Below are 25,878 nucleotides of genomic sequence, written 5' to 3' on the forward strand. Positions count from 1 at the left end.
CATTTTATTAAATGCAACAGCTTCTAGTGGACATGTCAAGAAGTTCCCTTGATAGAGACTACACAAAAATGAAGGAAAAACATCAGGATGCAGAGTAGAACATTGTCAGCTCTGCTTTTATTTTTCTCCAGTAGAATCACATTATCAACAGCCTTTCTTTCAGCAGTACAGTAAAAAGAACCATTATTACTTAATTTGAAGTATGAATTACACAGTAGTACTCATAAAGGGATTTTTAAGTAATTGTAGGTGGAATGCTTAAAAGCATTAAGTTATGTGCCAAATGTTACTTTGCATTTAAAAACTACAGACTTATGTTCAGATTTTCAAAATTACCCAGTTGCATTTTCCAGTAGGCTTATACTTTATTGAATGTAACTTTTGACATTTTCACTCTGTAAAGCATGATTTGCTCGTTACATATGCCTGTAAGTTGGATGTGCATGTCAGAAGAGAGTTAACAAAACAGTTGTTGATCACCGCAGTTACAGAAGCCATTCAGATGTTACAAGAGGGAAAGTTTTCTTCCCCAGGACTGTCCTACATAGAAATGATCCACAGTACATCCTCCTTTAAAATTTAGCATACTAAGAACAGCTTTAATGCATAAGTAAGTACTGATAAGAAACCTTACTTCTCTCATGACAACAAACATCACAAAACATGGAGCTGTACAATCTAAGAGACAGTGACTGCTCTGCATTCAAGAGCCAAAGGAGTTTTTCCTCTGATTTAACAGGATGAAGTTTACTGATTCTTATCTACAGTTGGTTTGGGGACTTTCTTTAGTTAACAAATTGCTCCCAAGTTCAGTACTTCGAAGGGTTTGGCTTTAATATTGTCTATCCTTTGGCTTTGTTCCAGCACTCAGACCATCTGTTTTCAGCAGTCTGGTTGGCTGCATTGCTTTTTCTCTTCGCACCCCACAGTAAAGCTCTGTAGCTGATTTTTAAGATTATTATTAAATCAACATGACAAAACAGTTTCCAAGGATTAGAAGCAGAGGTCATAATACATCTGCAAAATGATCACTGTGTACTGAAGTAGTATGATTAAATAAAAGCCTGAGACAGTGTAGATGCTTTTGCACACAGCAACAATTCTCTCGATCTGTTCTGTGCACTGGGAGCTGGATTTAAAGCGTCAGAGATGTGGGTTGACTCTGACAATGGTAGAATTTTTTTCTTTTTTTTTTTTTAATTTTCCCTTTAGCTGTGCTCCAGCTTGCAGTTTTCTTAGGAGTTCTTTCAGAGGTTTAAGTGTGCAGGATTAAGTGTGGTTTCAGATCTGATAAAGGGATTTAAAATGAATGCTACCCTCTCTCTGCCTTAAGGGACATATGGTTGTGCTTAGCTGTTAGAAAATATTTCCATCATAGCAGTATGAAAAAAATGCATAAAATATACAGGTATATCCTATACTCCATTCAACAGAAGAAAAAAAGAGCCATGAGATTTTACCAAGCATGTAGACAACATGGTATTTTTAATTAATTATCATACCAGTCCAGGAAAAGCAAAGAGAATGAACACATCACCAGGAAAAAAAGGATCCATACTCTAAATCCAGCGTTGTTTTTGATTGCCTGTGAGAAAAAGGTTATCTTGGTTACCATCACTGGTAAAGGTACAGTACATATTTCCACAAAGGCAGCCCAAGATGACTGTCAGTGGTTTCAGTGTGTACTGCAAGAACAAAGCTTGCCCTTGATTTCAGGTGGGTAACATTCAGCTTGGTTATACTTCTCTAAGTTTATCACACTGTTTCTCTCTGAGTCTTAAAGATGGTGATTCAAAAAGAAAAAAACAACATTCAGATTGCACACAATAGAAATACAGATAAAACAAAGAACTAAATCAAAATGTACACGCTTAGAGGTTAATTGTAAGTTCTGAAAGTGAAATTCTCTAATGAATTCTTCAATTGAAAAACAAACAAATGCCTAACACGAAAGTCTGAGAGCAGCTCTTTGTAAAGGCTGGGTTTTGGTCTCAGAACAAGCAGGGCAAAGACCAACTAAACAAAAACTAAACAAACTAAACTAAACTAAACTAAACAAGATAGAGCAAATTTTTCCTAGAGTTTTCCTTCCAAAAATTTAGGCTGGCAGATCATAGGGACCTGTTTTCTGATTTTTGCACAGTACAGAATTTTTCACGTGGACAAAACAGTAATAGGAGTGTTTTGTATATGACCTTTCTCTACTGTTTCTCAGTGTAGTTTGAGAAACTTGGTTCTGCCTACAAAAATAAGTCGATGCCATGCTGTAAATACCAATCTTTGACCATAAACACTGGGACAATCCATTGCCATCTCTGTACCCTTCAAGTGCCCTACCTGAAGTCAGGTATTTAATCACAATTTAATGGCACAGTAACTGTATGCTAAACATTAGTATATCTATTGATTTTAGTTTTAAAAAAGAAAATAAAAACACCACCACAACTAAAAAATCCCTCCCATCTTCCCCACCATGTGCCATACCACCACACCTTGTGGACAGCCACTGAAAAGGATACTAGAAGTGGAAGAAACTGCTTGAAGAAGCTAAGAAATGTGGAAACAAGTTCCCAAGCCAGAAGTTTTAAGTAGCTAAGTCATGCTTGCCAATATATTTTTGATGCATGCTTCTGACTAGCTGAGTAGTAGGTAATGCATTCTTTAACTACATACTCTGTGTACTTTCATGAGAGAGTGAAAAAAAATAAAAAGAAAAGGGACAGGAAACTGAGCTATTTACTCCAGAGCCCAATTTAGGAACTGTTGTTACTGAAGTCCCAGTTCCTGAATAAATCATCATCTCATTCTCATCAGTAGGACAATGGGACAGAGTTGTTTACTGGGCACATGCAAGATGTGGTCAGCATGGTAAGGAGACTTCTGATAAAGCTTAACATTGAACTCCAGTTTCAACAGTCCCAGTACTGTCTTTTAGGCCCAAAAAACGTTTTTGTTTTTTGTTTTTTTTTTTAAGCTAAAGAAACTGGAAAACAAAACCAACAAAAGGACACAAACTTCAGAGGTGCTTGAATGCACACAGGGAGATGTTTGCTTCAAAACAGGGTAACACGAAGCAGATTTCAGCTGGCCCATACAGTTACTCAGTCATGGTTAGCAAGGCAAGCAGCACAAACTAAGTCAGCTATGTTTCTTCACAGCTTTTCAAAAAATCCCATCCCAGTACCACAATACACACTAAACGTGCTGTGTGCACAGCTTGTTGGAGTAACACTTGGGCAAAACTGAACTGTAGGAGAAAGAAGTCAATTTTAGAAACATTGTTTAGAGACATCACCTCTCTTATGTCTTCATTGCCTTCCTTGATATTCTCTGTTGCGCCCACAACTAACTGATGGATATTGTCAATATCAGTTTCCTGTTAAGAATAATAAAAATAAGAAACACTGACAAAGCTTAGAGAGAAAAAAAACAAAAACACCAGTAAGGGTCTGGAAAGAACTCAAAAGTAAAATAAAATCTGATCTTATTAACATTGCAGCTTCATTTATGCTGCCTTCAGCGAAGCAAAGGCACAGAAGTAATTAAGCTGTAATTTTTTAATCATCTGTGTCTTTATGAGTTTGAGCTGAGGCCACCAAGATCAATAGAAAGTCCCCTGCTTACCTACAATCAAATGTAAGCTGTCTCATTTTTGACAGTTCCTCTGGAACTGACAGAAATCTGCTGTTACATAACACACCCGACAGAACACTAATTTTCAGAGAGATCAGTCCAAGACATTGCATTTTCCATTTCCAGTATGCACCAGCATGTAACAGTACTGGTTACCATTCGGGATTTTGGCTTAAAAAGAAAACCCTAAAAAAACCTTTCCCTTCACAGTTATGTCAAAAAATCATTAATCTTGTGTTTAAATCTTGCATAGAACCAAGAGCAAAATACACCCAGGAAAACCTTAAAGCAGTATTTGCTACAGTAACATCAAGTTTTACTAACCTGTTGCAAGACTTTCTCAGTGAATATCTCTTGCAATCTGGAAATTTCTACCACTTTTCCTTCAATTTGCCTTGGCAAAGAAAAGAAATACTCCGTTAGAAGCTCACACAAGAATTTCTCCCTGCCTCAGGTTTAGATTCTCCATCCGATAAGCACCTCCCCTAGCACTGCATCTGCAACAGACAGCTCACTCTTTTACAGCTTAGCTGAGAGAGAATGTAAACCTTCCACATTTAACCAGCACTATTTTGAGTAACTTTAATGTAAATTTGGAACCTGTCTTCACACTGTGAGAGAACAGGACATGTAAATCCATACAGGTAGGTAAGCCCCTGCAGCACAGTGTCCCACAGCAGTCACAGTGCATGGATGTTATCCTGGTTACAGCAGTTATCTGTCCAAGGAACAGAAAACCATACCTGACTTCATCAAACAGGTTATTCATTTCACCAACCAGCCTCTGGTTCTCCTGTTCAAACTGGAAGAAAGGAAGCAGTCAGTCTCAGAGTTCACATGCCTGGACTCAATGAACTTTCTCCAGCACCCACCCACCCTTCCCCTTTCTTCACAAAGCTCTTCCAGAATTACCACCATCAGCCTAAGTGACCAATATAAGCCTGCACATCCGTCATCAAGCACTGTAATGCTTCTTACTGTTATGAGCCAGACCCAAAATTAACCTGCAGTTGGCACAAGAGTTCTGCACTGAGGAAAATGTACTGCCTTAAACTTGTCTTTTTTATTTTAGTCCTTGAGTAGGGAAAGCTTTCATAGCATGTGGTGCTCTGTCTTTACACCATCATTCACCTCACTCACGTACTACTCATGGCATGAAATTACAGCTTTTAGATTTCACTACACTATGAAGCATTTTGCCATCTGATACTTCATACTTTACAAATGCTTTGCCCTCACTTCAGTTATCCCAGCCAATCTCTCTCATTTAAAACTCCCAAGTAATCAATGAAACATTTAAATACACTCTCATGCTTGTATTTGAAAAATGCCACGCTAAGTAGACTTTATGCAGGAAAACAAGCTTTGATTTTCCTGATGTACTTCACTGTCAGATCAATTGGGATTCATTATGGAACAAGTACAATGACACAATCTGCTGCAACAAAATACACACTGTTAGAACACAGCTGAGACACTTAATGTGACATAGTGGAGTTAGTCGGAAACAGCATTGTAAGGACAGTGCTTTCAAGACAGGGCACTGTGAGGTGGAGTTCTCCAGATGCCTACATGAATTTGGTCCTGCAGCCCTTCCAGCAGAGCTGTTCAAGCCACAGAGGAGCTGTGCTGCTGCCTCTTCTGCAGGCACAGGATACAGCAATACGCCTTCAGAGCTTCCTGCAGCCTGCTCCTGCCACAGGTTCCTGCCATCAGGAGCAGCAGGATGCTTCCTGTGGAAGAGGTCACCTGCCCAGTTTGGGAGGGGGGGTGGGGGTGAATCGAGGTGTTCTGCCAATTCATTCTACATGGCCAGAGCCTCAGGAACAGCAAGGACTCCCAGGTCTTTGTACATTTCTCACAAACTAAGACAGACCAGTCTCTGTGGTTATACAGAAGCAAGATGCAGGACAGACCTCACCTGAAATTCTTGCCTAGTATGCACTCTAAGAAGCTTCACTTCCACATCCTGAGAGGAACACAGCAGCCCCAATACCAGAAAACAGGATTAAAATCCCAAAGAATTTGACACTGGATCTATGTAAGACAGCAAGCCCAATTCTACTGCTGTTAATCTACTTAGTTTGAACTAGCTTTGGGATTTTGGTGTAATTCAATCAAGTTCCAATTTCATTAACAGAATCAGCATAGCAAGGTGGCTGAGAAGAGGATACCCTGGTCTGGATGTCCTTTCTGGGACACAGCAGTGTGTTGTCAGCAATGCAGCCCTGCTCACAAGTCAGACTGGGTCTGCAGTGTGTGCAGTAGGACCTGCTCAACGTTAGAGCTAATGCCCAACACTTCAGCTTGCAAGAGAACCAGATGATGCTGCTGAACTGCTGAATTAGTAAAATGAAGCCCACCACAGCAGCTGCCTGGCACAACTGAACCAAGGTAGTGTGGATACTGGGAGCTAAGCTGCAGTGTCTGCCTACAGAGCATTTGTTAAACCATAATCAACCAATACACAGCACATGGTTAGAAGTTTTCTGTCACTGAACTCCTTTATGTTCACTCTGATGTGTCTCAGATTTTAAGGGAGCCACCTCAGAACAAAGCAGTGAACAAATCCATGCAGGTTAGCACTGAGTCGACTGCATGGACATGGAGGGATGGAGCAGAGCCAATAAGCTGTAATTGTTTTCCTGATTTCTGTAAGAAATAAGTATTTCTGCACACATATTCAGCATCAAAATATCCCCAAAATATCCCTGAGCAAAACTGAGATAATAACTAATTCAGAAGGTGAATGTTAAAGAAAGAAAGAATGAATGCTTTTAACCCCTTACAAACAGCACAAATCCAATTAAGAAAGTTCTATTAAAAACAAAACAAAACAAAAAAAGCAAACAACCTTTGATAAAATCTTCCACTGGCATGAACTGCTTTTTAAACTGCCCAATAGTCTGCTATTTGAAATTGTGGCAGACAAACCAAATGGCACAGTAGCAGGATCTGGTAAAACGGGCAGTAAGGGTCCCCTAAATATATAATCCATATAAAATGGATTCCATAAAAAAGAAATGCATTCATTCCTGAAGAACCACGGCAAGAGATGTAACACATTTAAAACTTACTACAGAGAAGCCTAAAAAAAGCAATCCAGCACACTCAGTAGTCAGTTTTTAGTTATGCCCTTTCAGAGCTGGTGCTTCTGATGCTTTTCCTCCTGATCCCCTGGAGACTAATAACACTGTGCACAAGCACAGAACAACAGCTATATCCAACGAATCCTGCTCAAAAAGAAAACAGAAAGCAGGACTAAGCCTTCTGATTTCAAACACGTTCTCAAATACAATGTGATAGCATCAAAAGCAACCTGCTCTCTTTGATAAACCATAATTTCATGCGACTTACTCATCTGTGATGGGAAGTGATGCACAATTCTGCTTGGCAACATCCCAGTCACTGCCAAGGGAGCTTCAGGTTTTCATACTGCAGCAACCCTGCACTGCAGCTCACCATTTTGAAAACTGTTCACCCACAGGCTATTTATAAAGAAGCTTTGCTTCTGTATAGAAACAATGCAATGCATGCATTACAATTACAGGAATGTCAAAAAGTAAGACAGGCTGCCAGCAATCACTTGTATGTTGGATGTTGTAGCCTATCAGTCACAAACAGAAATGGATTAAACCCATGCATAATACAGCTGATAATGGGAGACATGCAGAAAAGGCAAAGTCAATGAGATTCTGTTGTGATGGAAGGCTTATAGCTATTCTTTCCAATAAAGTCACTCTGATAAACCTAACAAAGAGGAATAAAAAATAACTATTTGTCTTCCGGAAGTAGCCTAAGTAAAAAGATCTACTCACAAAACCTTTACTGCTCATTCCTGATGTTGCTTTGACTTCTACTGTTTCCTAAGAAAGCAAATAAAACTTCTAATTTCTAAAACATTTTTTATTTCAAAGGACACTTCTAATAGGATATGTGAGCTGATCACCTCCATGTATTCGGCTCTGGTGAGGCCTCACCTTGAGTTTATATTCATTTTTGGGCTCCTCACTAGAAGAAAGACATCGAGGCCCTGGAGAATGGTCGAAGAAGGGCAACAAAGCTGTGAGGAGGAGTCTGGAGCACAAATCTTATGAGAAGAGGCTGAGGCAGCTGGGATTGTTCAGTCTGGAGAAGAGGAGGCGCAGGGGAGACCTTATCATTTTCTATAACCACCTGAAGGGAGGTTATGGTGAGGAAGGTGTTAGCCTCTTCTCCCACATAACTAGCAATAGAACCAAAGGGAATGGCTTCACAATGCACCAGAGGAGGTTCAGGTTGGCTATTAGGAAAAATCTTCCTCTCCAAAAGAGTGGTCAGGTGCTGGAACAGGCTGCCCAGGGAGGTGGTGGAGTCACCATCCCTAGAGGTGTTCAAGAAACATGGAGATGTGGTACTAAGGGACGTGGTTAGTGGGAAAATATTGGAAGCAGGTGGACAGTTGGACTGGATGACCTTGGATCTTTTCCAATCTTGGTGATCCTATGATTCCATGAAAATAGCATGGCTGCATGAACACATTTCATAGCAATTTTAAGTCTTAATGGCTACTAGAAGAACCAGGAATCTGTGTACAAAACGTGTATTGCGTCATGGCTCTGCATCACATGAAAGCTGTAAACGAACTTGTATGACTCTGAACTTTCTTAGCACACATGAACACAGCAGGAAGCACAACAAAATGGACAATGAGACTAAATGCATACTTGCCATTTGTATTTCTTCAGGTGACAGCTCATCTTCACCTTTACCATCCCCCCATAGCCCAAGGTTAGACTGAGCGTCGGGCAGATTCCTGTCTGTAACAGAACAACCACAGTTTGAGACAATGCAGGACAGTGAGCAGTGAAGCAATAGGCATTTTTCATTATTTCTGAGCTCTGATAAAACCATCAGATAGCATTTCTCATTATCTGAAATTGAGCATACAGTTATAGAACAAAATTACACCAATGGCCTCTAACTTTTAAACTAGGGCAGAGGTGCACACGTACATGAGAATTTCTGGACTATGAGGAGTTGGAATAAAATACTGACACTAACAGATGTAAAACAACTCACAATGGACTGAGACTTAATAGGGCAGAATATACCATAGCATCTGAACGCAGAACAAAACCAGGGAGTCCCTGCCCACAGCAGGGAATTGGAACTAGATGATCTTTAAGGTCTCCTCCAACCTAAGCCATTCTATGATTGTAAAACAATTTTCAAAATGACAGCCTATGTGCAGAGCTACTATATTCCAATGAGATTTGATAGAACCACCAGCTCCTCACTCTTCAAATATAAAAACAGAATCTCAAAGACATTTTGAGCTTAGTTGACAAGAGAAATCTGGCTTCCACATACTGTTAAGACTGCATTTCACAGGGCAAATCCCACAGCACTCTGGGCAAGGGGCCTTCCTCCATGTAACAGAATCAGTTCTGAACCCACAAAATAACCCCTACACATCAGAGCTGCTCCACTGATTTCACCAGCACTTTCCCTTTGATTAAAGCTAATCATCTGCATAAATCTTAGCAGGAGTTGGGCATAAAACATCTTCAATGGCTATTTCTAGGATATTCCCTTCTAGAAGATTTATTTTTAGGCTTAATTATATACCTCTAATTATAGACAAGGAAGTTAGAATGGGAACAAAAAGGAACTTTACAGCAGGAACCTACTGCTTCTGAAGCTGCTCTAACATTGGTTTAAACTGACAGTAATATTGCAACCTTGAGAAGGCCTCCTTCCCCTCAGAGGCATTTTTACAAACCCAAAAACAGAGATTTGTACCAAACGCAAATGAATTCAAATTTGAACTTGCTTTAACTTATCAGTTGTAAATTGCAAATTAAAATACAGTCAGGTTTAGTTTTCACTTCTTTATAGCTTTCAGGCTTTCTATTTATTCTACTTGTTCTCCTGCTTTTGGGGGGGGGGTGGGGGGGGGGGGGTCATTGGTTTTCCTGGGTTTTGTTTGTTTTTAAAGCATTTACAAGTCCTGTCATTTGTTTTGCTATGGGTTTTTAAACCTTTAATACTTCTTTTTCTATTGCATAAGCAGTACTGGTTACCATTCAGATCACTAGCTCTCTTGAGAAGCAGTCCTATTTATGTAAAATATGTTGAAAGTATTATAAGAAGAAATTTTCCCCTTTAATCCTTCATCAGAATATTTGTAAAAACTTTTGAAAAATACATTTTGTAAGAGAGCACTGCTGGACATTCTGATTCCCAAAAACCAAACCAGGATGGATAAACAGTAAGAATGTTACAAATGAAGGATATGGTCTCTAAATAAAATGTTCTTTCTTACAAGTAATAAGGAAAAAAAAACCAAGAACATTTCTAAACATTGTACAGAAAGGATTCAACCTGTTGTTTTCCACTGGGCATCATCAGTATTTTCAATCTATTTCACAGAGACTCAAAACTTATCATCTAAAAATATTGAGTAGGTAAACAAATATCAAAATATGTTGGATTCAAAGAAAAGAAGATAATTAGTTTACAGAGCTAAGAAATAAGTTATATTCCTGTTTTATCCCAGAGGAACCAATTACTTTCAGGCACTGTCAGCACTGTTAAAAAACAGCACCTGTATCCAATGTGATTGCTAATAAGTAAATACCCAAGTAAGAGGTAAGTGAGAATGACACGTGTCCCCAGAGCTGCATTCTGTCACAATGGTACGTTTCTGGTCACTTTGAAAGGTGTTCTGCAGCTTTCATGGAGCTGACATCAATGCTTTTCTACAATTCATCCAGCAAAATCCAGACAGAGAAAAGAGCTAACTGTGTTTCACTTGCTGAAGTAGATGTAGTTAATTAATAATGGAGATACAAACTGAAGATCAAATAATAATAAAGATGAGCCCTTCTCCATGCTGAGGAAAGACAGCTGCTAAGACAATGGACCAGTTCAAAAGCTACTTATTATTTACTTTTATTTCTATACATGAAACATTAGATTTGTAATATGCAAACAAATACTGCCAGCAGAGCATATCTCCAGAGAGACAATTCTCCTACCACAAAGGCATGCCCAGCATAACCCCAATATAAGTAGGTGCTTTGTCTCAAAAGTATCACATTTTGGTTTATACCTGTCAAAACACCAGACAAAACCCAAGTGGTGCCCTTGCACTCCAAGGAGGACACCCAGCTTTTCATCACAATTTTAAAATTAAGGACAGGACCACGACCTCTCCCAGAAGAGCTGTCTTTACAGCTGAGACATTTAAACAAGGAACCCAAGCACTCTGCTGACCAATATTTCAGAGATACAAACGACCATAACATTCTAAACCACCAACATCCTGAGGATGAAATGGCTTATTTCTGAACACAAACATTTTCCCAGTGTATTTACTTGTTAAAAAGTAGAAAAATCAAAGGCAGTAAGATTTGAACAGAGCTGTTTGTCCATTAATCACCTCATTCACGTTATTGCCATGGACCTACCAGTGAAGCTACAAGACTGATTTCTATGAACCAGAGCTACAAAATGCACACTGTGTGCACTTACAGTCCATTTCAGGCAGATTTATGTTGATATACAACTTTTCTAGTTTCATCTAAGACTGGTCAGCATTGTCTTTAACTACTAGTAAGAACTAAAACTGGAGTAAGCAAAACATGTAATAAACTAAGCTTAATTTCTGTTTATTACAGTGGTTTGCTGTGTCCAGAGCAACCACAGAACAATGTTTCCCACAGTGTGGCACAGATTTCTGAGCAGTGATGCTTTGCACGCTGCTTTCAGAGGCTGTGGAGACGTTCAAGAACAAGGAAAGCACTGAGCTCTGCAGTTGTTACTGTGCTGTTCCTTTTCTGTTGGTACGAACTCACAGCTGTGACATACTGATAACGTGTTAAGGTGAAACTCATCCACATGCCTGTGTGCTGCATCTCTTAAGACATACTATAAAAATGTACTAAGCACTAGAAATAACACCAGATCAAAACCTTCTTATGGTAAATTCAGCCTCCAGAGAGGAGAAAAAAAACCCAATGTGTATCAATAAGGCTGCACTACAAACTGGTTAGAAAGATAAGCAATACCATATCAAAAAAGAAACTGTATGTTGTGAGGTAATTCAGTATGAATGAGCCTTCATTCAGAAATGGAGTACACCCTTCATATGAACCCATCCTTCACATGAACCCACCCTTTGTGTGACCTGCAAGTCACTCCTCAGAGAAACTTCACTCTTCATAAAAAACAGAAAAGAAACAACAGATCAGCAGAGTAGTACAGCCATTTGGTGCACTTTTCCCTATCCTGATGAAGCATTATCCTAATGCAATGCCTCGTTTGCTGCAGTTTGTTTCCCTCCAAACATAACTTTCATGCTGTAATCACACCGTACCTCAGACTCCTCTAGACAGTACCAGCAGGACAAATCAAGCCAGGGAAAACAGCTCCAGGATTGTGGAAACAAGATTTCTCTTCAGGTATGAAACCTGAAATTACCTGCACAGCAGTAGCACTCAGAAGGGCACTCTGCAATAAAATTCTGTAAGTGTGCACACCCAGGAATGGACCAAGGGCCATCCTGAGATTGTCTGACAGGAGACTTACTTATATAACCTCAGAAGCAGCCACCAAGAAATTACTGAGTTCTGTCAATACTGGCAGTTGAAATGACTGCGAGCACAGAGATACTGCTTTAGACTTGTGGCTATTTCCTGCCTACTGAAAGAGAAGGTGCAACCCTTCCAGCAAAGAAATTCAAGGCTGTGCCTGGCCAGTCATAAAAACCCCTTTAAGAGCATATTCTACCTTTGTGTTGCTACTGCAGACGTGCCTATCTCAAGGTCTGTGTGCTTAAAATCTAAAAACTACTGCAAAGTCACTGAGCTACTTTCCAATTCTTTGCCATCAGTCAAAGGGATCTGGAAAATGAAGCAGATCTCACAATTGAAAAGATAGTGAAAAAATAAATAAAAAGGAGAGTTCACACAGAGTTTATTGAGGGAATGAGGAAATCCAGCAAGACTTTTTTAGCTGCTTGGAAGAACATCGGAAAGCTTAAGACTGCTTCCTCACTCCCACAGTGTGCTTCTCAGAAGTCCAATCTACTCAGGGAAGAAGAAAACAGAAAAGTGCAAATTACAGGAATAGGCCTGTAGTTGTTTTATTCTTACCTTTATTTTCCTCTGCAGAAAGTTTTTCTTCAGACTCATCTGAAGAATTCTGTGAACATTTTTCAGGAGAAAGAGCTGATTTGGATACATTGCTCTGCTCAGGTTCAAGTTTGGACCTACAAGCACAAGAGCCTGCAATTTAATTGAGTGCAACTGCATCTCTAAACTAAGAAAAAACACAGATTACTTAAATTCATCACACTTCAACCTGCTTTTGCAGACTTCATAATGAAGATTTCCCAGTCTAGATACAAAATGAACTTGCAACCTTCACTGAAATACTGTTACAGAAGCAAAGAATGCACGTAATCTTGAACAACACACATCACATATTCAGAGCTGAGAAGAATTTTGAAGGCCACAGCATGAAAACCAGACATTTTCTTAAACTTCCTTTCAAAAAAATCTATCATATCACACTGAATTTTTTTTTACTAAAAAACAGCCATCTCACCCAGTTAATTTTTTCAAGTATCATTTAACAGTTTACTTTATATTTTAAGTTATCTTTCCTGAAACAAGTTTATTTTATTTAACTGGCTGTAAGGAATAGTTTAACCAGGATGAGAGCAATCCTTACCTTGTCTGCCAAGAGACACAACAGACCATTTAGAAGCAAAGAAAAGAAAAACTGTATGTAATGATCAGATACACATTTCACTGAAGTGCCTGCTATGAAATTTCAATACAAAACCAACAGAAAATGAGAAGCACATTCAGTACTCATGTCAGTACTTCTGCACTCGTCAAGGATTTTTCACCATTGCACCATGAAGTCTAAAATGAGTGGCTAAATACTGTTTTTTTCTAGTAAACCTTCATGGCCTACTGTTGTCTACAATGAATTCTGTAACTACCTAGTGGATGGCTAAATGCTTAGCAATTATGCTGATGGAGAAGCTAAAGAAACAACAACAGAAAAGCACCAAGAAATAACCCGCTGCATCTGGTGACACCTGCTGTGCCACCTTCATCACTTCCTCCCCTCTCAAATGTAATCAACAGTTAATCTCATTATGATCTACAACCTTCTCCTGCTGCTCAACAGAAGGTGTTGCATTTTGTGGCTTTCCTCCTTTGTATTGCATCTAAATTCTAACTCAGAAAATTCTGACAAAAACAGTATCATGCATTAGTCATCACTGGCTGACTACTTTACTTAAACAAGGAGAAAATAACAGGATGCATTCATAAAACTCTGCAAGTCTGATTTCTGGTTATTTCACAGCAAGAATTTCTCATCTCTCCTCACTCAGGTTTGCTGAATACCAAGGAAGAAACCAAAAAACTTCTCTGGGTGTCCATACCATTCAAATTATAATTCTGATACTATTAAAACATTAATTCAAAATATAATCAAATCAAGCTGATTTTAGTAACTTCAGATGTAATTCACAAGAAATTATAATGGAAAAATATTTGAAATTAAATATAAATTTGTACCAATAAACGTACAAACTGAAAATCCAAACCAACTACATTTCTAGTAAAAGCTGACTGTGTTTCTATTTCCCAGCATTTCACTTTGGGGAACCATCCCTAGTAATTGGCAAAATTTATTAAACAAAAAATATAAGGCCATTGAAAAGGGCAACTTATGTAAGAAAACAGTAACACTCCAGCCACTTGCTGAAGAGCTTAGGATGTTCAGCTATGTAAAAGTAAACAAAACAAAGTGTATTTTTACTGCGAACATCTCAGAACTGTCTAATAAGCATATATAAGATCTGCACTAGGATTAATTTACTTCCAAATAAATGTATTCCTTCATTATTTGTTGTCCTTATTTTCCATACTATAATAATCTATGAAGTTTTCAATTAAAAATGAACAAAACATCTGGAAAGCACTACTTTGAAATAGTTGAAGTGATGGGAGATATTATCACATAATACGTCTGCTGAACTCATAGGGGAAATTACAAATCAACTGACAAATCACATGAAAAAAGGAGTTTTCTTCAAGTCATCACAGAGATTGATTTATTCCCTGTGATTTATTTAAATTAACTTTTAATTTAAATGATAATTAGGCCATTATATCACATCTGCAATGCATACAGACCCCACCTGGCCAACGTCTCGTTTTCAATTCTTATGTCCTTACAGAAGAGTACTCTCCAGTACTTTGGAAGTACTTTGGAAGTACTCTCCAGCATTACAGAAAAGGGCTGCATCTTCTGGGCTATTTCTTAGTGCCTTATTACTCTATTAATTAAATGGTCTCCTAACTTATGGCATAGCTCTTTTTCACTGTACAAATCAGATTGACTTGTTTTGCCTGGTTAGTCACCGGAGAAATCCTGGACCTTGGATTTAACATGGAAACAATAATAAAAATAGAACAAAGCAGTTGATATTTATTGGCCAATTTTATATAGAAGACAAACCATGCTAACTTTCTCTGAAATTCCTTACAGTGAATAATACCAGTAAGGTTAGGTGTTTTTGCACACGAAGAGTATCACACAGTATGTTTCTGCATGGTTCCTTTTTCCACAAGGTTATAGGCTCTCAGCATTTTTGCAACTCCTATCTTTTCTCTCATTACTATCTACCAAATTTCAGAACTGGTCTGGCATGTTTTGTTTGCTTGTTTTTGATTTGTACTTCTATTTCTGTCTCAGGAAGACATACATAAGTGAATCCAATCGTGTTTAATCATGCTGAATCACTCTGAGTAAAATGTACTTACGGACTTCTCAAAGCATCTAATTTCAACATAGTAGACTAAATATACCAAGTATAAAAAAAAAAACAACAAAACAAACCTCCCTTAAAGGTATAGTTTTTCGACATTTGGGGTAGAGAGCCTGCAAGCACATCATCTTTAGCTATTTCTCCCACACATTTCTACCTCCAGGTTAGCAGTCTGAGGCATGAGGACAGAAGAAGATGCAATTTGGTTCAATTCAGAAGTTACAAACAAGAGTCTGAAGTTGAGCAATTTTCTATCTGCCATGAAACCTTGCTATCTGAAGGAGAATTCATTCACAGCATAATACTGTGCTTTAGCAGCAAGACAATGGTCTAAGGAAGGCTAACAAAGTGGAAGAATGGGAGAGAGAAGGAGAGAAATGAATATTTCTTGCACCAAAGCAGATGATATTCTAAATTACATAAGACAATAGCAATGTGCAAAATTTAATTCTAAAATATTTTACATAAAATATTCCTTAATGGGAAATCCACAAATACAACAAAATATTTTTAAATGTCCAGTAGGTTTATTCTCCCACTTTCTACTAACTTGGAGCTTTAATCGTGTATAAATAAGAATAGCACACAACGTTGTGTCAGTATTCTGCCATTTAAAGAATTAACGTTACACATGAGATGTACAGGACAGCCCTGGAATGCATCTGTTGATAGTAAGAGTTCCTCATCCAGCTAAAGACTTCCATCTAAGAAAATCTCCTTAGAATCAATTTTGCTGAATGTCATACAAACTGAAAGGCACAGGTTAATCTGTTTTGTCTATGTTTTGACAATGAGAGCTCACTACTCACAGTCTCTTCTTATCTATCACTCGCTTAACCCGGATGGCTCTTTGTTCTGAGTACAGCTTACACACTCCTGTTTGAGAGATCAGTAAAAAACTTAGGTTAGGAGAGCATAATTTCTTCCTTGTAAAATACACTCATTCATTTTTAGCTACTCACTACTGCAGAAGAAACACTACACACTTTTTAAGTAATCTTCAATGAAGTCTAAGACAGCTGTTCTGTGCTCCTTCACCTGAGCAGACTGGACGTCCTTGTGTGCTGAAATGCAGAAGACAGATACAACATGATCTTTTAACTGGTTATTGAATTGCACAAAAGTCTGCATTTTCAGTTCATACACAAGAGCTTACTAACATTTTATACATATTACACATAACTATTTTCAACATTGCTACATTTAAGCATAGGTTCTGTAAACAAGTAAATTATTACAAGAAAGTAAAACCTCAAACCAACTTGTGTCACACAATGCTTGTTATTTTTATATATGCTGCTGAGTCATGTTATCTCCATGAAGTTTCTAAACAAAAACAGATGTCATCAAGCTAAGCACTGCAGAACAGGTCTAGAGACTTCACTCACTTAACATGCTGAGCTCCTGACATTTTAAGTTCTCCAGAGTACAGACTATGGGGACGTCTTTGGGATTGTGTCTAGCACTCTTTCAATTTAAATATTTGTTATTTTGACACTATGAAATTTCCACGACTTACTCCATGACTTCCAGCGATTCTGAAGAACGTTGCACGATGGCATCCCAAAACTGCAAATCTTTAGAATGCTGCTAAAATACATACATACAAAAAGACTACCTGAAAATGGCAAAACAGAACTTCTTTCCTCAACTTTCATGAAACAGTGTTGGAAGAGTATTACTTCATACAAATAATTGACAAACTGTCAACCTGATGTTACGCTACCAGGACCCTGTGCTATGGTATTCCCATTCAGATAAGCAAAATTGTTAATTCTTCTCATAATTAAAATTTTGATACACTTGTAAAACATTGTGTGTTATATACATTTACAGAAAAATTACAATTAAAATATTATATTAAGAAATATTAATTTGTTTTGTTGGGGTTTTGTTTGTTTGTTTGGTTTTTTACTTGAGTTCAAAATTATAAGAGCTACACTCAACAGCTCAAGAAAACATCCATAGTTGTTAAAAATTTTTGAAGAGTGAATGTAATGATATGGATGTTACTCTATTTCACACAGTGACTTAAATATCCCAAACTTGGAAAGAGTATCCCTGTGAAATGTTACAGGTGGGCACCATAGGAAGAGGCTCAGTCCTCTATGCATAGTGCTAAATTACCGCTGAACAGTAAATATGTAAGACTATCATTTTTATTTAAAAACAAAAACACACCACACTTGTTAATTAGTGTACAAGAACAAATAAAATTCCATGCTCTGGCTTATCCTTTCATTTACTTGAAAGAATCTGTCATGGTTCTACTCAGTCAATGGGATTATAAAGATGAACCAAAAGAGGAATGAGACTTTACCAGTCTCCTTACAAAAGCATTCCAGAACTCACAACGCCACGCAACATTCATTCTCGTATTAGCCTTAGCCAATAACTAAGAAAGTTATCAGTTATTTAGAAGTTGCTCAGTTTACCTTCTGTTCTCAGCTGATGAATGGCATCTGCACATGTCCTCATAAATATCTGAGCATCTTGATCTATCTGGTCACGCTCAGTATCTGTCATCCTCCCATATTCAGACATAATATGGCTGAGAAACAAGACAAACTGTCACTTATGAAATTCCCAACATAACACCTACAAGTACACATTTGGGATCTTCTTCCCACCTGCCATCTCCACAAGAAACCTTTTTGCAACACTAATTTTCACAGAACAAGCAGATATAAATTATTTGTATGAGTAAAAAGTACAATATCCATCAATTCTATAGAGCTGGAAGGTTTTTTAGAACATTCATTTGGAGTGGTAAAAGATGTAGGAAGAACAATACATCCTATCATCTCCTATATTATCCAACACTGAGCAAGTAAGGAGAAAATACAACCAGAAAAGAAATACTTCTCTAACTGTGCATACTTCACTTCTAAATATAAAGAGAACAAGTAGGATAGAGGAATAGCTCAAATACTGAAAAAAGTATAACAGTTTGTAACTTATTTCATTTACGTACGTTCTTATTTCCTAAATGCTGAGCTTCATTTTTAAAGTAAAATAGTTGTATAATGAAATCTGTGAATTCAAATTATAGTACAGAAGAACACCAGAAAATAATGCAGTTTTTTATATCAAATAGACCAAAAGACTTATTAAAACCTGTCCACATTGTTTATTTCTATTTTAGTTGATGCATTATACATGTAATATTTTCTTGTAGGGTTAATATATTTTTATGCTACTAAATTAGTAGCAAGGGAGGCCAATCTGAAAAGGCCAAATAATACCAGCGAGTTTGAGGTAGAGCTTTCCATTCAACCCTCATATGGCTCTAGAATATTTGGAGGTTTACTTCAATACATTTGAAAGACTTTTTGTTCTTTCCTGTCAGTAAAATATTAATACTCTGTAGATAAACACAAGAAAACCATATTTTATAGAGGTATTTTAACACCCAGTCAGTTGATAGGATGGGAAGACTGTGCTACAGCATGTTACCCAACATTTATCTTGGGCCTGTTGACCATTCAGTCATCACTGCCTGTTATATGTCTTTAAACAGGCAAGAAAACCTAAATGAATAAATCTACTTTAACTTAGATTTTTATATATGAAAAATTTCCCATTTGTCCAAGATATGAATAACACAACTATATTAATGCAATTAAACAAGTGAAAATAAGGGATTTTCATTTGCCAAATTAAGCCTTATACCCTACAGATGTCTCATGCTTCAATGCAACAATGCCAGGTCTGCTGCAATTCCTGCCACAGAAATGCCTCCGATCAACTCACGCTATTCCACCTCTCTCCACTATCCTCTCCTATTACACGCCGTACCATCAATTTTTTCCTGCACATCAGCATACTAACAGCACTTCTCCCAAATCTCCTCCACTAATTTTTAGGCTTACTCTAATGACCCTGAGAGTTATATCAAAGGATCTTCATCCTCATCCTGCACGATTGGTTGCATATGAAAAAAGTAACACGTAGTCCACCTGACTGGTAGCTAATACACAAATCAGCCAGCAAACAGAAAGGCCATCTAATTAGAAGTAATATTCACTGTTTTCCTCTTGTTTGTTTCCAAAACTGTCACCTATTTGTCAGACAAATCCTGGGAATTTTCCCTTCTGATTAAAATTACTCTGCTCTATAACTTACAGAAAACTTCCAGAAACGTTTTCAACTTGTATTTTAATAGCTGTATTGCTCTTTTCTGGTTGGGTAATGACCGTGAGTCTCAATATACAGTAAATCCATCCCACCAATATCCTCTAACCTTACTGTAGAAAGAACCACTACTTTAAAAAGAACAGGCCAAAGAAGAGGAAAGCAACACCACCACCACAAACCATTAAACAAATAAACAATTAAACCAAGTGTGTTCCATATGTCACAGATGCAAAGACTTGCTGAGAAGTACTACCAGTGACATTATCACAGCAATGATCTGCTGCATCACTAAATCAGGAGAGTTCACATGAGTCCAGATGAACCAGAAGCAACCATAAGAACTAGCCTGAGCACACGAAAAGCTTTGGCTATTGAATACAGATAAAGAAGAGGAAGAGAGGGCAAAATTCTTCTAGATGTTTATTCTAATCAACTGGAGAAAGCTTCATGAGAAATGTGGACTGGAAAGCAACTTGGGTTATTTGTGATTCTTAAAAAGGGGTATTGGAAAGCAAGGAAAAGACAGTGGCTATCAAGTAGGCAGATGCCAATAGTCTAAAAAATAAAAATACGTAAATTAAGAAGATGAATTGCACAGAAAACAAAACTTAAGATGAAACAGAAAAGAGTCCAGGCGCACCAGTAGTCTTCCTATAGAAATGACGTTGGGATACCTTGCAATTCTGCCCTTGATCAAAGGGAAGAACAGGCAATGCAGTAAGAGATCAACTATGCTATTTCAAGAGCTCTTCACTGAGTTCAAACACAATAAAGCAGAATACAGAAAGTGCAAATTAGGACTGATTGCTACTGACAACTCTAAAGGAACATTGCATGGAGGGATGCAATCAGAAAAGGGTCAAATCCAGGATAAGACAACTGGCAAGGGATGCCAATGGTAACAAGAAGTTACTCTGCAAACATTAACAAGAGAAAGACCGAAGCAAATGTTGGCTTGCTACTCAGTAGAGAAATAAAACTATATGCATAGAATGAAGAAAACCTAGATGTTCTTGGCTTTTTCTACATTAACTTTCATCACTAAGTTAAAATTTAAGCTACTGTTACTACCCCATTTAAATCCCTGCTTCTGCCTGAATCATCTGAGCCCAATTTAGCACCTTTGACCTTCAGAAAAAAAAGTAACAATTTTTAATTGATACTTTCATCAGTAATAGCAAGCACAAAGTGCTATTTTAATAACAGGATGCTGAGTGAGTGAGCGCCTGAGGAAAAGTACTGGGCAATCCAGGTCATTGCACAAGTTTATCTCAGGGTGCAGTGCTTCTGAGCTAATGCTGAAGGTAAAACTGATAGAGGATATATTCCTCCTATTCATCCACAAATGGTGCAATAGGAGAGGAAACTGGCTTTAAAAAAATATCCCGGTGAACGCATATCCATATAGTATGCAGAAACAGGAGACAAGGCACTGGAATAAAATAGGAAATGCATCAAATTAAAGGATTTATCCTCACTGCCAGGAGAGTTCTAGGTGGATGTAAGTACAGCATCTGTATTTTAAAAAAGGAATGTTACAAAACATTGCTCTGAAAAACAAAGCAAATAATGTACAATCCCTTGGTCCAAATATATATATTTAAGTACTGTAAAAGTATATCAGTATACTTTGGTATATATATAATATGTGTGTATATATATACATACACACACACACCATACTTAAGTATATAAAAGTGTATATATATAAATAATCAAATTTAAGTGCTTTGAAGAGAACAAAAAAAAAAATAACTGACAGCCATGACATGAATAAGTGTAGTCTACTTCTGGGGTGCAGAACCAGGTCTTACAGAGGGATTATACTGCTATGTATCTTTAGACAGGCTTTTGCCACCATCTCTCATGAGATTCTCATAAGCTGCCAGCAAATAAATGCAATAGAAGAAACAGGTACTGTTTAGACATGAAATGGGTTGGAAAGCTGAACTCAGAGTAGTTATAAACCAAACCAGAAGGACATACCGAGTTGTGTTCCACAGCAGTCTACCCTGGATCTGACCCTGTTGAAGACCTGCATGTATATTCCACTTCACTATCCAAGTTCCCATTTAGTACATTTGCAAGGGCACAGAGTTCAGCAAATTAAAGCTGCATTAAGAGAACAAGACTTCGATACAAAACAATATTGCCAACTTGGAGAAATGGCAGAAAGAATTTGAATGAGGAATGCTCAAAGGCTCTTTGCTGCAGCAGGACTAGTTACCTGAACATTCTGTGAAAATGGGGAACAAGCAATTAGGAAATGGCACTTCAGAAAGACATCTGGGATCATGCTGGATCATGAACAAAACAAAACAACAAGAACTTGCAGAAAAAAGTGATAATTTCTGTGGGATGCATAAATGCAGCACAACCCATTGCAGATAAAAGGTAATTTTTTTTTTGCAGTTCTTAGCATTAGGCTGGAGCTCAGCTGAAGCACTGTTTCAGTTCCACAACTCACTGCAACACCAGATGGGACAGCATCCAAAGGAGAGGAAAAACCATGACCAAAAAGAGTATATATGAAAGTCTAAACACATTGTAGTCACTGATTCCAGTAAAGACTGAAGAGAAAACAAAACAAGCTAATGGCAAAAAACAAAAAAAAAAACAAAAAAAAAACAAAAAAAAAACAAAAACAAAAACAAAAAAACCTATTAGCATGGATAAGGAAACAGAAAAAGCAGAGGAAAGATACAGAATCTCCACTGAAGGACATACCTAAAAGCAAGCAAGTCAAGGTGTTAAGAACGACCTGCTTGTTCCCTTTTTTGAATAAGTGTCAGCTATGTTCATTCCAACGCGTCATTTGTGTGAACTTATTTTGCTGGAAAAGCACAGGGAAAAGTCTATGGAGTCATTACATCAGCTTTTGGAATTAGTAACTCTTTCTGCTGGTGCATGAAATATTTTCTGCTTACTCATTCAATGAAGACACTAAACCAAGCAGAAAAACTTGGTTTTCTTCCAGTAATGCTTTACAAAATAGAGAAGTAAGGTAAAAGCTGCTCAAACGACAGAACATCTCACAACAACCTGTGCAGAAGCTTCAGGTACTACAGCAAGCAGTACAGGCACATCTGAGTCAGTATTTTCAGTTTTGTAAAATACTGCTGAGAAATTCCAGAATGCTGTTAAGAAGAATGATTATTTCTAAGATGTGATGTATGAAACTAGTAAACTCAAAACAATAAACCATTCGACATTAGAGCTCTAGAGAACAGAAAAATGCTGTGTATTCACCCATGAAGACAATGCTAGACTTTCTTCTAAAGTCCTAACAGGTCACCTACACATTTCACTGCTTCTTATAAAATCATAATTAAGTTATTACAATAAGGCAGGCTGGCATTGTGGGGGAGACCATCAAGAGACTATTTTTAGAATCTTTTAATGGTTACTGATTCTCTTTTATTGGTTACATCAAGGGAATACTCTCCAGAAAACACAGGGCACATGCTCAACAATCTCCTATTAGCTGACAAACATGTAATTGATTTATCGGGCTTTTTTTCCAGGTTTAGTGGGTAGATAAATGTTTGTGCCAAAGGAACAATTACTGAGCTCCAACAGTATAAATAATAAGTAAAATAATTAATATTTTTTTTCCAAAGCACATTAACTGATGTAAACCACATACGAAACGTTCAAACATTGAACTGTACATATGGTCCACAAAAGGATGTTGTAAAGATCAGAAGCCATCCATCCCACCTTTCTCATGGAAATAAAAATAATAAATAAATTCTACTCAGAACCAACCTGCACAACAAACACTGATAAACTATATACATACCTTTACAGTTGCAAAAGTCAGTAAATGAGATGTCAGATTATCACAGAATCATAGAACGGCCCGGGTTGAAAAAGACCACAGTGATCATCTAGTTTCAACCCCCTGCTATGTGCACAGTTGCCAACCACCAGACCAGGCTGCCCAGAGCCACATCCAGACTGGTGGTTCTTTCCCTGAAAGAAAGATCTCCTCTCAGAGATTTCCCTTTCAAGTATGAGGCGTTCTACACTCAAAATCCAGAACTCTCAATTCATCTCCAATGTCTGGTTAAACTAGAACAGTAAGGATAACTGCTGACCTTTGAATTATCTCAGCCTAGAAAGTTCCTCTGGAGAAACTGGATACAGAGGAACATTTCAAATACCCAAGTGTGAATGCAATAATGCGAGTTCCTAGAACAATAGGTAACACAAATGTACAAATCATCAAATGGTTCAATGATCAAAAACATGAGAGCTCATAATGAAAGGCAAGACACAAGTTGTTCACATCAGACAACTTGAGAATGAACAAAGGATCTCACCAAAGAAAGCTCTGTAGGCATGTTATTACACTAATATACAGAGAGGAAGAACATATGGAACACAAGGCAATAATACTCTAAAAAAAGCAAAGGCAAGTAACAATTTTTATCTCAAAAGAATGAACAGTTTGCTTAGCAAGGAAAAAAAATCACCCACATCTCACTGATGTATGCAGGAATTAAGAGTTCCTGCCTCCACCTTGCCACAGAAGAATTATTAAGAAGAGATAATTCTTACCAAAGAAGTATTTGATATTTGGACTTCATAGAATTACAAAAGTTTTTTTCTTTTTTTTTTTTTCTTTTAAAAGGAACTGTTCATCACTAACTCTCACTAAAGACAGACATTTGCTGATGTTACATTGCAAGGAAAGTCCTTAAAGACTGCAATTTCGCAGGAATAAAATTCTAACATTCCCTTAAAAAAAAAAAAAAAAAAAAAAAACACAAAAAAAAAACAAATAAACAAAAAGGAACCACCACCATACATTTGGAAAGACGTTTGATGGAAGAGCTTCTATATGTACCTCTCTGTAAATCAGTCTTCTAACTTGTGCTGCCAATGGAAGATGGCACCACTAAAACTTTCCGAAGTTATAATCAGAGGAGAGTAATGGCAGATAGGATACAACAGAAAAGATGACAAAATAGAAAAATTCCCTACAACAGAAAGTTGAAAAAACAAAGTGTAAAGGTAAGAGAGTGAATCCTGATGAACAGGAAAGAATAGAGATGCAATGGCTTAAAACGAGTAAGCTTAGATCACTCCACCACTCATTTAAGGTTTGTCTCTCATACATTACAGCTGACAGTCAAATCAAGAAGAAAAGAAGTGAACAAGCAACTAGTAATTCTTGAGCTTTCTGGGCTCAACTTAGGCATTTCAGCTGAATACTTAAAGATTGATAAACTGGGTCCGGACCTTAGCTCCAATTAATCCTTTTTCCAGTTGTCTAATTTCTAGAAATATTGCTCCAAAAATGAATTAAAGATATCCCCTCTGCAGAACACTTTATATGTGCCCCCTCAAGAAATATTACTAAAGAATTCATTCTGCAAATGAATTAGTCAAATTTCATTGCCAGAATTAAGCTTCCTGCATAAATTCCCAGCATAGCTTCTTTGTATTAAAATGTTGTAAAATCTTCCCTGTAATTTAACTATGCTATTAAAACTGCTGTCTTGAACGAGTGAAGCATTTGTTAAGACCGTGAGACTGACAGTATGGATGCTATGGTCCTCCTTGTATCCACAAATAAGGAATTTGACAGCACTATTTAAATCTGACCTTTAAGCACAAGATCAACTGCCAACAGATGAGATTCAGTTTATTATTTTGTTGTTTAAGAAAGGAAATGACACTTTTTTCCTCTCCTTAGCTAATACCTACAGCAGTGAGGGGAAAAAATCATTGAGAATTTCATGATAACTGGCTAAAAGAGTTTACAAAAAGAACATTATCAGTTTTTAGAAACCAAAATAGCTTGGACAAAATCTGTACTCCGTGTTCTCACTTCTGTGCACGCATTGCTTATAAAACCTAGAAGTTATCCACTGACAGTTTGTTCTTCCTGCAATTATTTGCAGTTTCTTAGCTTATACATTCACATGAAGTTTTCACACAAGAAGTTATTTCAGTATTCAGCTGGTAGCTCCACCTAGTGTTATTCATTACCTATTTCAAAAGGAACTGAAAAGCAGAGAGCCAGACATAATACACACACATACTCTACTTTTGCTTGCTGCTTGGAAAGGCAGTTTCTCGTATGCCTTCCACATAGGACTCATTTTCACTAATACTACAAATAGCTCTCATTGCCTCACATTTCCAAAGTGCTTCAAAATCTTCACTTCTGAGACTTCATTTTTGCAATAGAAAAAAAACTGCTTTCAAAATCTCAGGGAAGGTGCCAGAAGAGTCCCAAGGACACCTTTTAGTACCAC

General features: G+C 37.5%; 1 protein-coding gene across 3 annotated transcripts in view; it reads right to left on the reverse strand.

Annotated features, from left to right (window-relative positions):
• Window positions 1–95: 95 nt before the first annotated feature.
• The window catches only part of STX18 (syntaxin 18), a 152,745-nt gene continuing 126,962 nt past the window's right edge, over window positions 96–25,878 (reverse strand). For all 3 annotated transcript variants that reach the window (XM_048942152.1, XM_048942151.1, XM_048942149.1), the window contains 9 exons: window positions 17,908–18,023; window positions 16,459–16,536; window positions 16,282–16,348; window positions 12,774–12,889; window positions 8,344–8,432; window positions 4,377–4,435; window positions 3,958–4,027; window positions 3,296–3,376; window positions 96–1,585 (listed from right to left, as the gene is read on the reverse strand). In XM_048942152.1, the coding sequence (XP_048798109.1) occupies window positions 1,490–1,585; window positions 3,296–3,376; window positions 3,958–4,027; window positions 4,377–4,435; window positions 8,344–8,432; window positions 12,774–12,889; window positions 16,282–16,348; window positions 16,459–16,536; window positions 17,908–18,023 (772 nt within the window). In that variant the 3' untranslated portion in view covers window positions 96–1,489. The remainder of the gene's footprint in view (window positions 1,586–3,295; window positions 3,377–3,957; window positions 4,028–4,376; window positions 4,436–8,343; window positions 8,433–12,773; window positions 12,890–16,281; window positions 16,349–16,458; window positions 16,537–17,907; window positions 18,024–25,878) is intronic.

The sequence above is a fragment of the Lagopus muta genome, chromosome 4 (assembly GCF_023343835.1).
Source record: "Lagopus muta isolate bLagMut1 chromosome 4, bLagMut1 primary, whole genome shotgun sequence".
NCBI lineage: Eukaryota > Metazoa > Chordata > Aves > Galliformes > Phasianidae > Lagopus > Lagopus muta.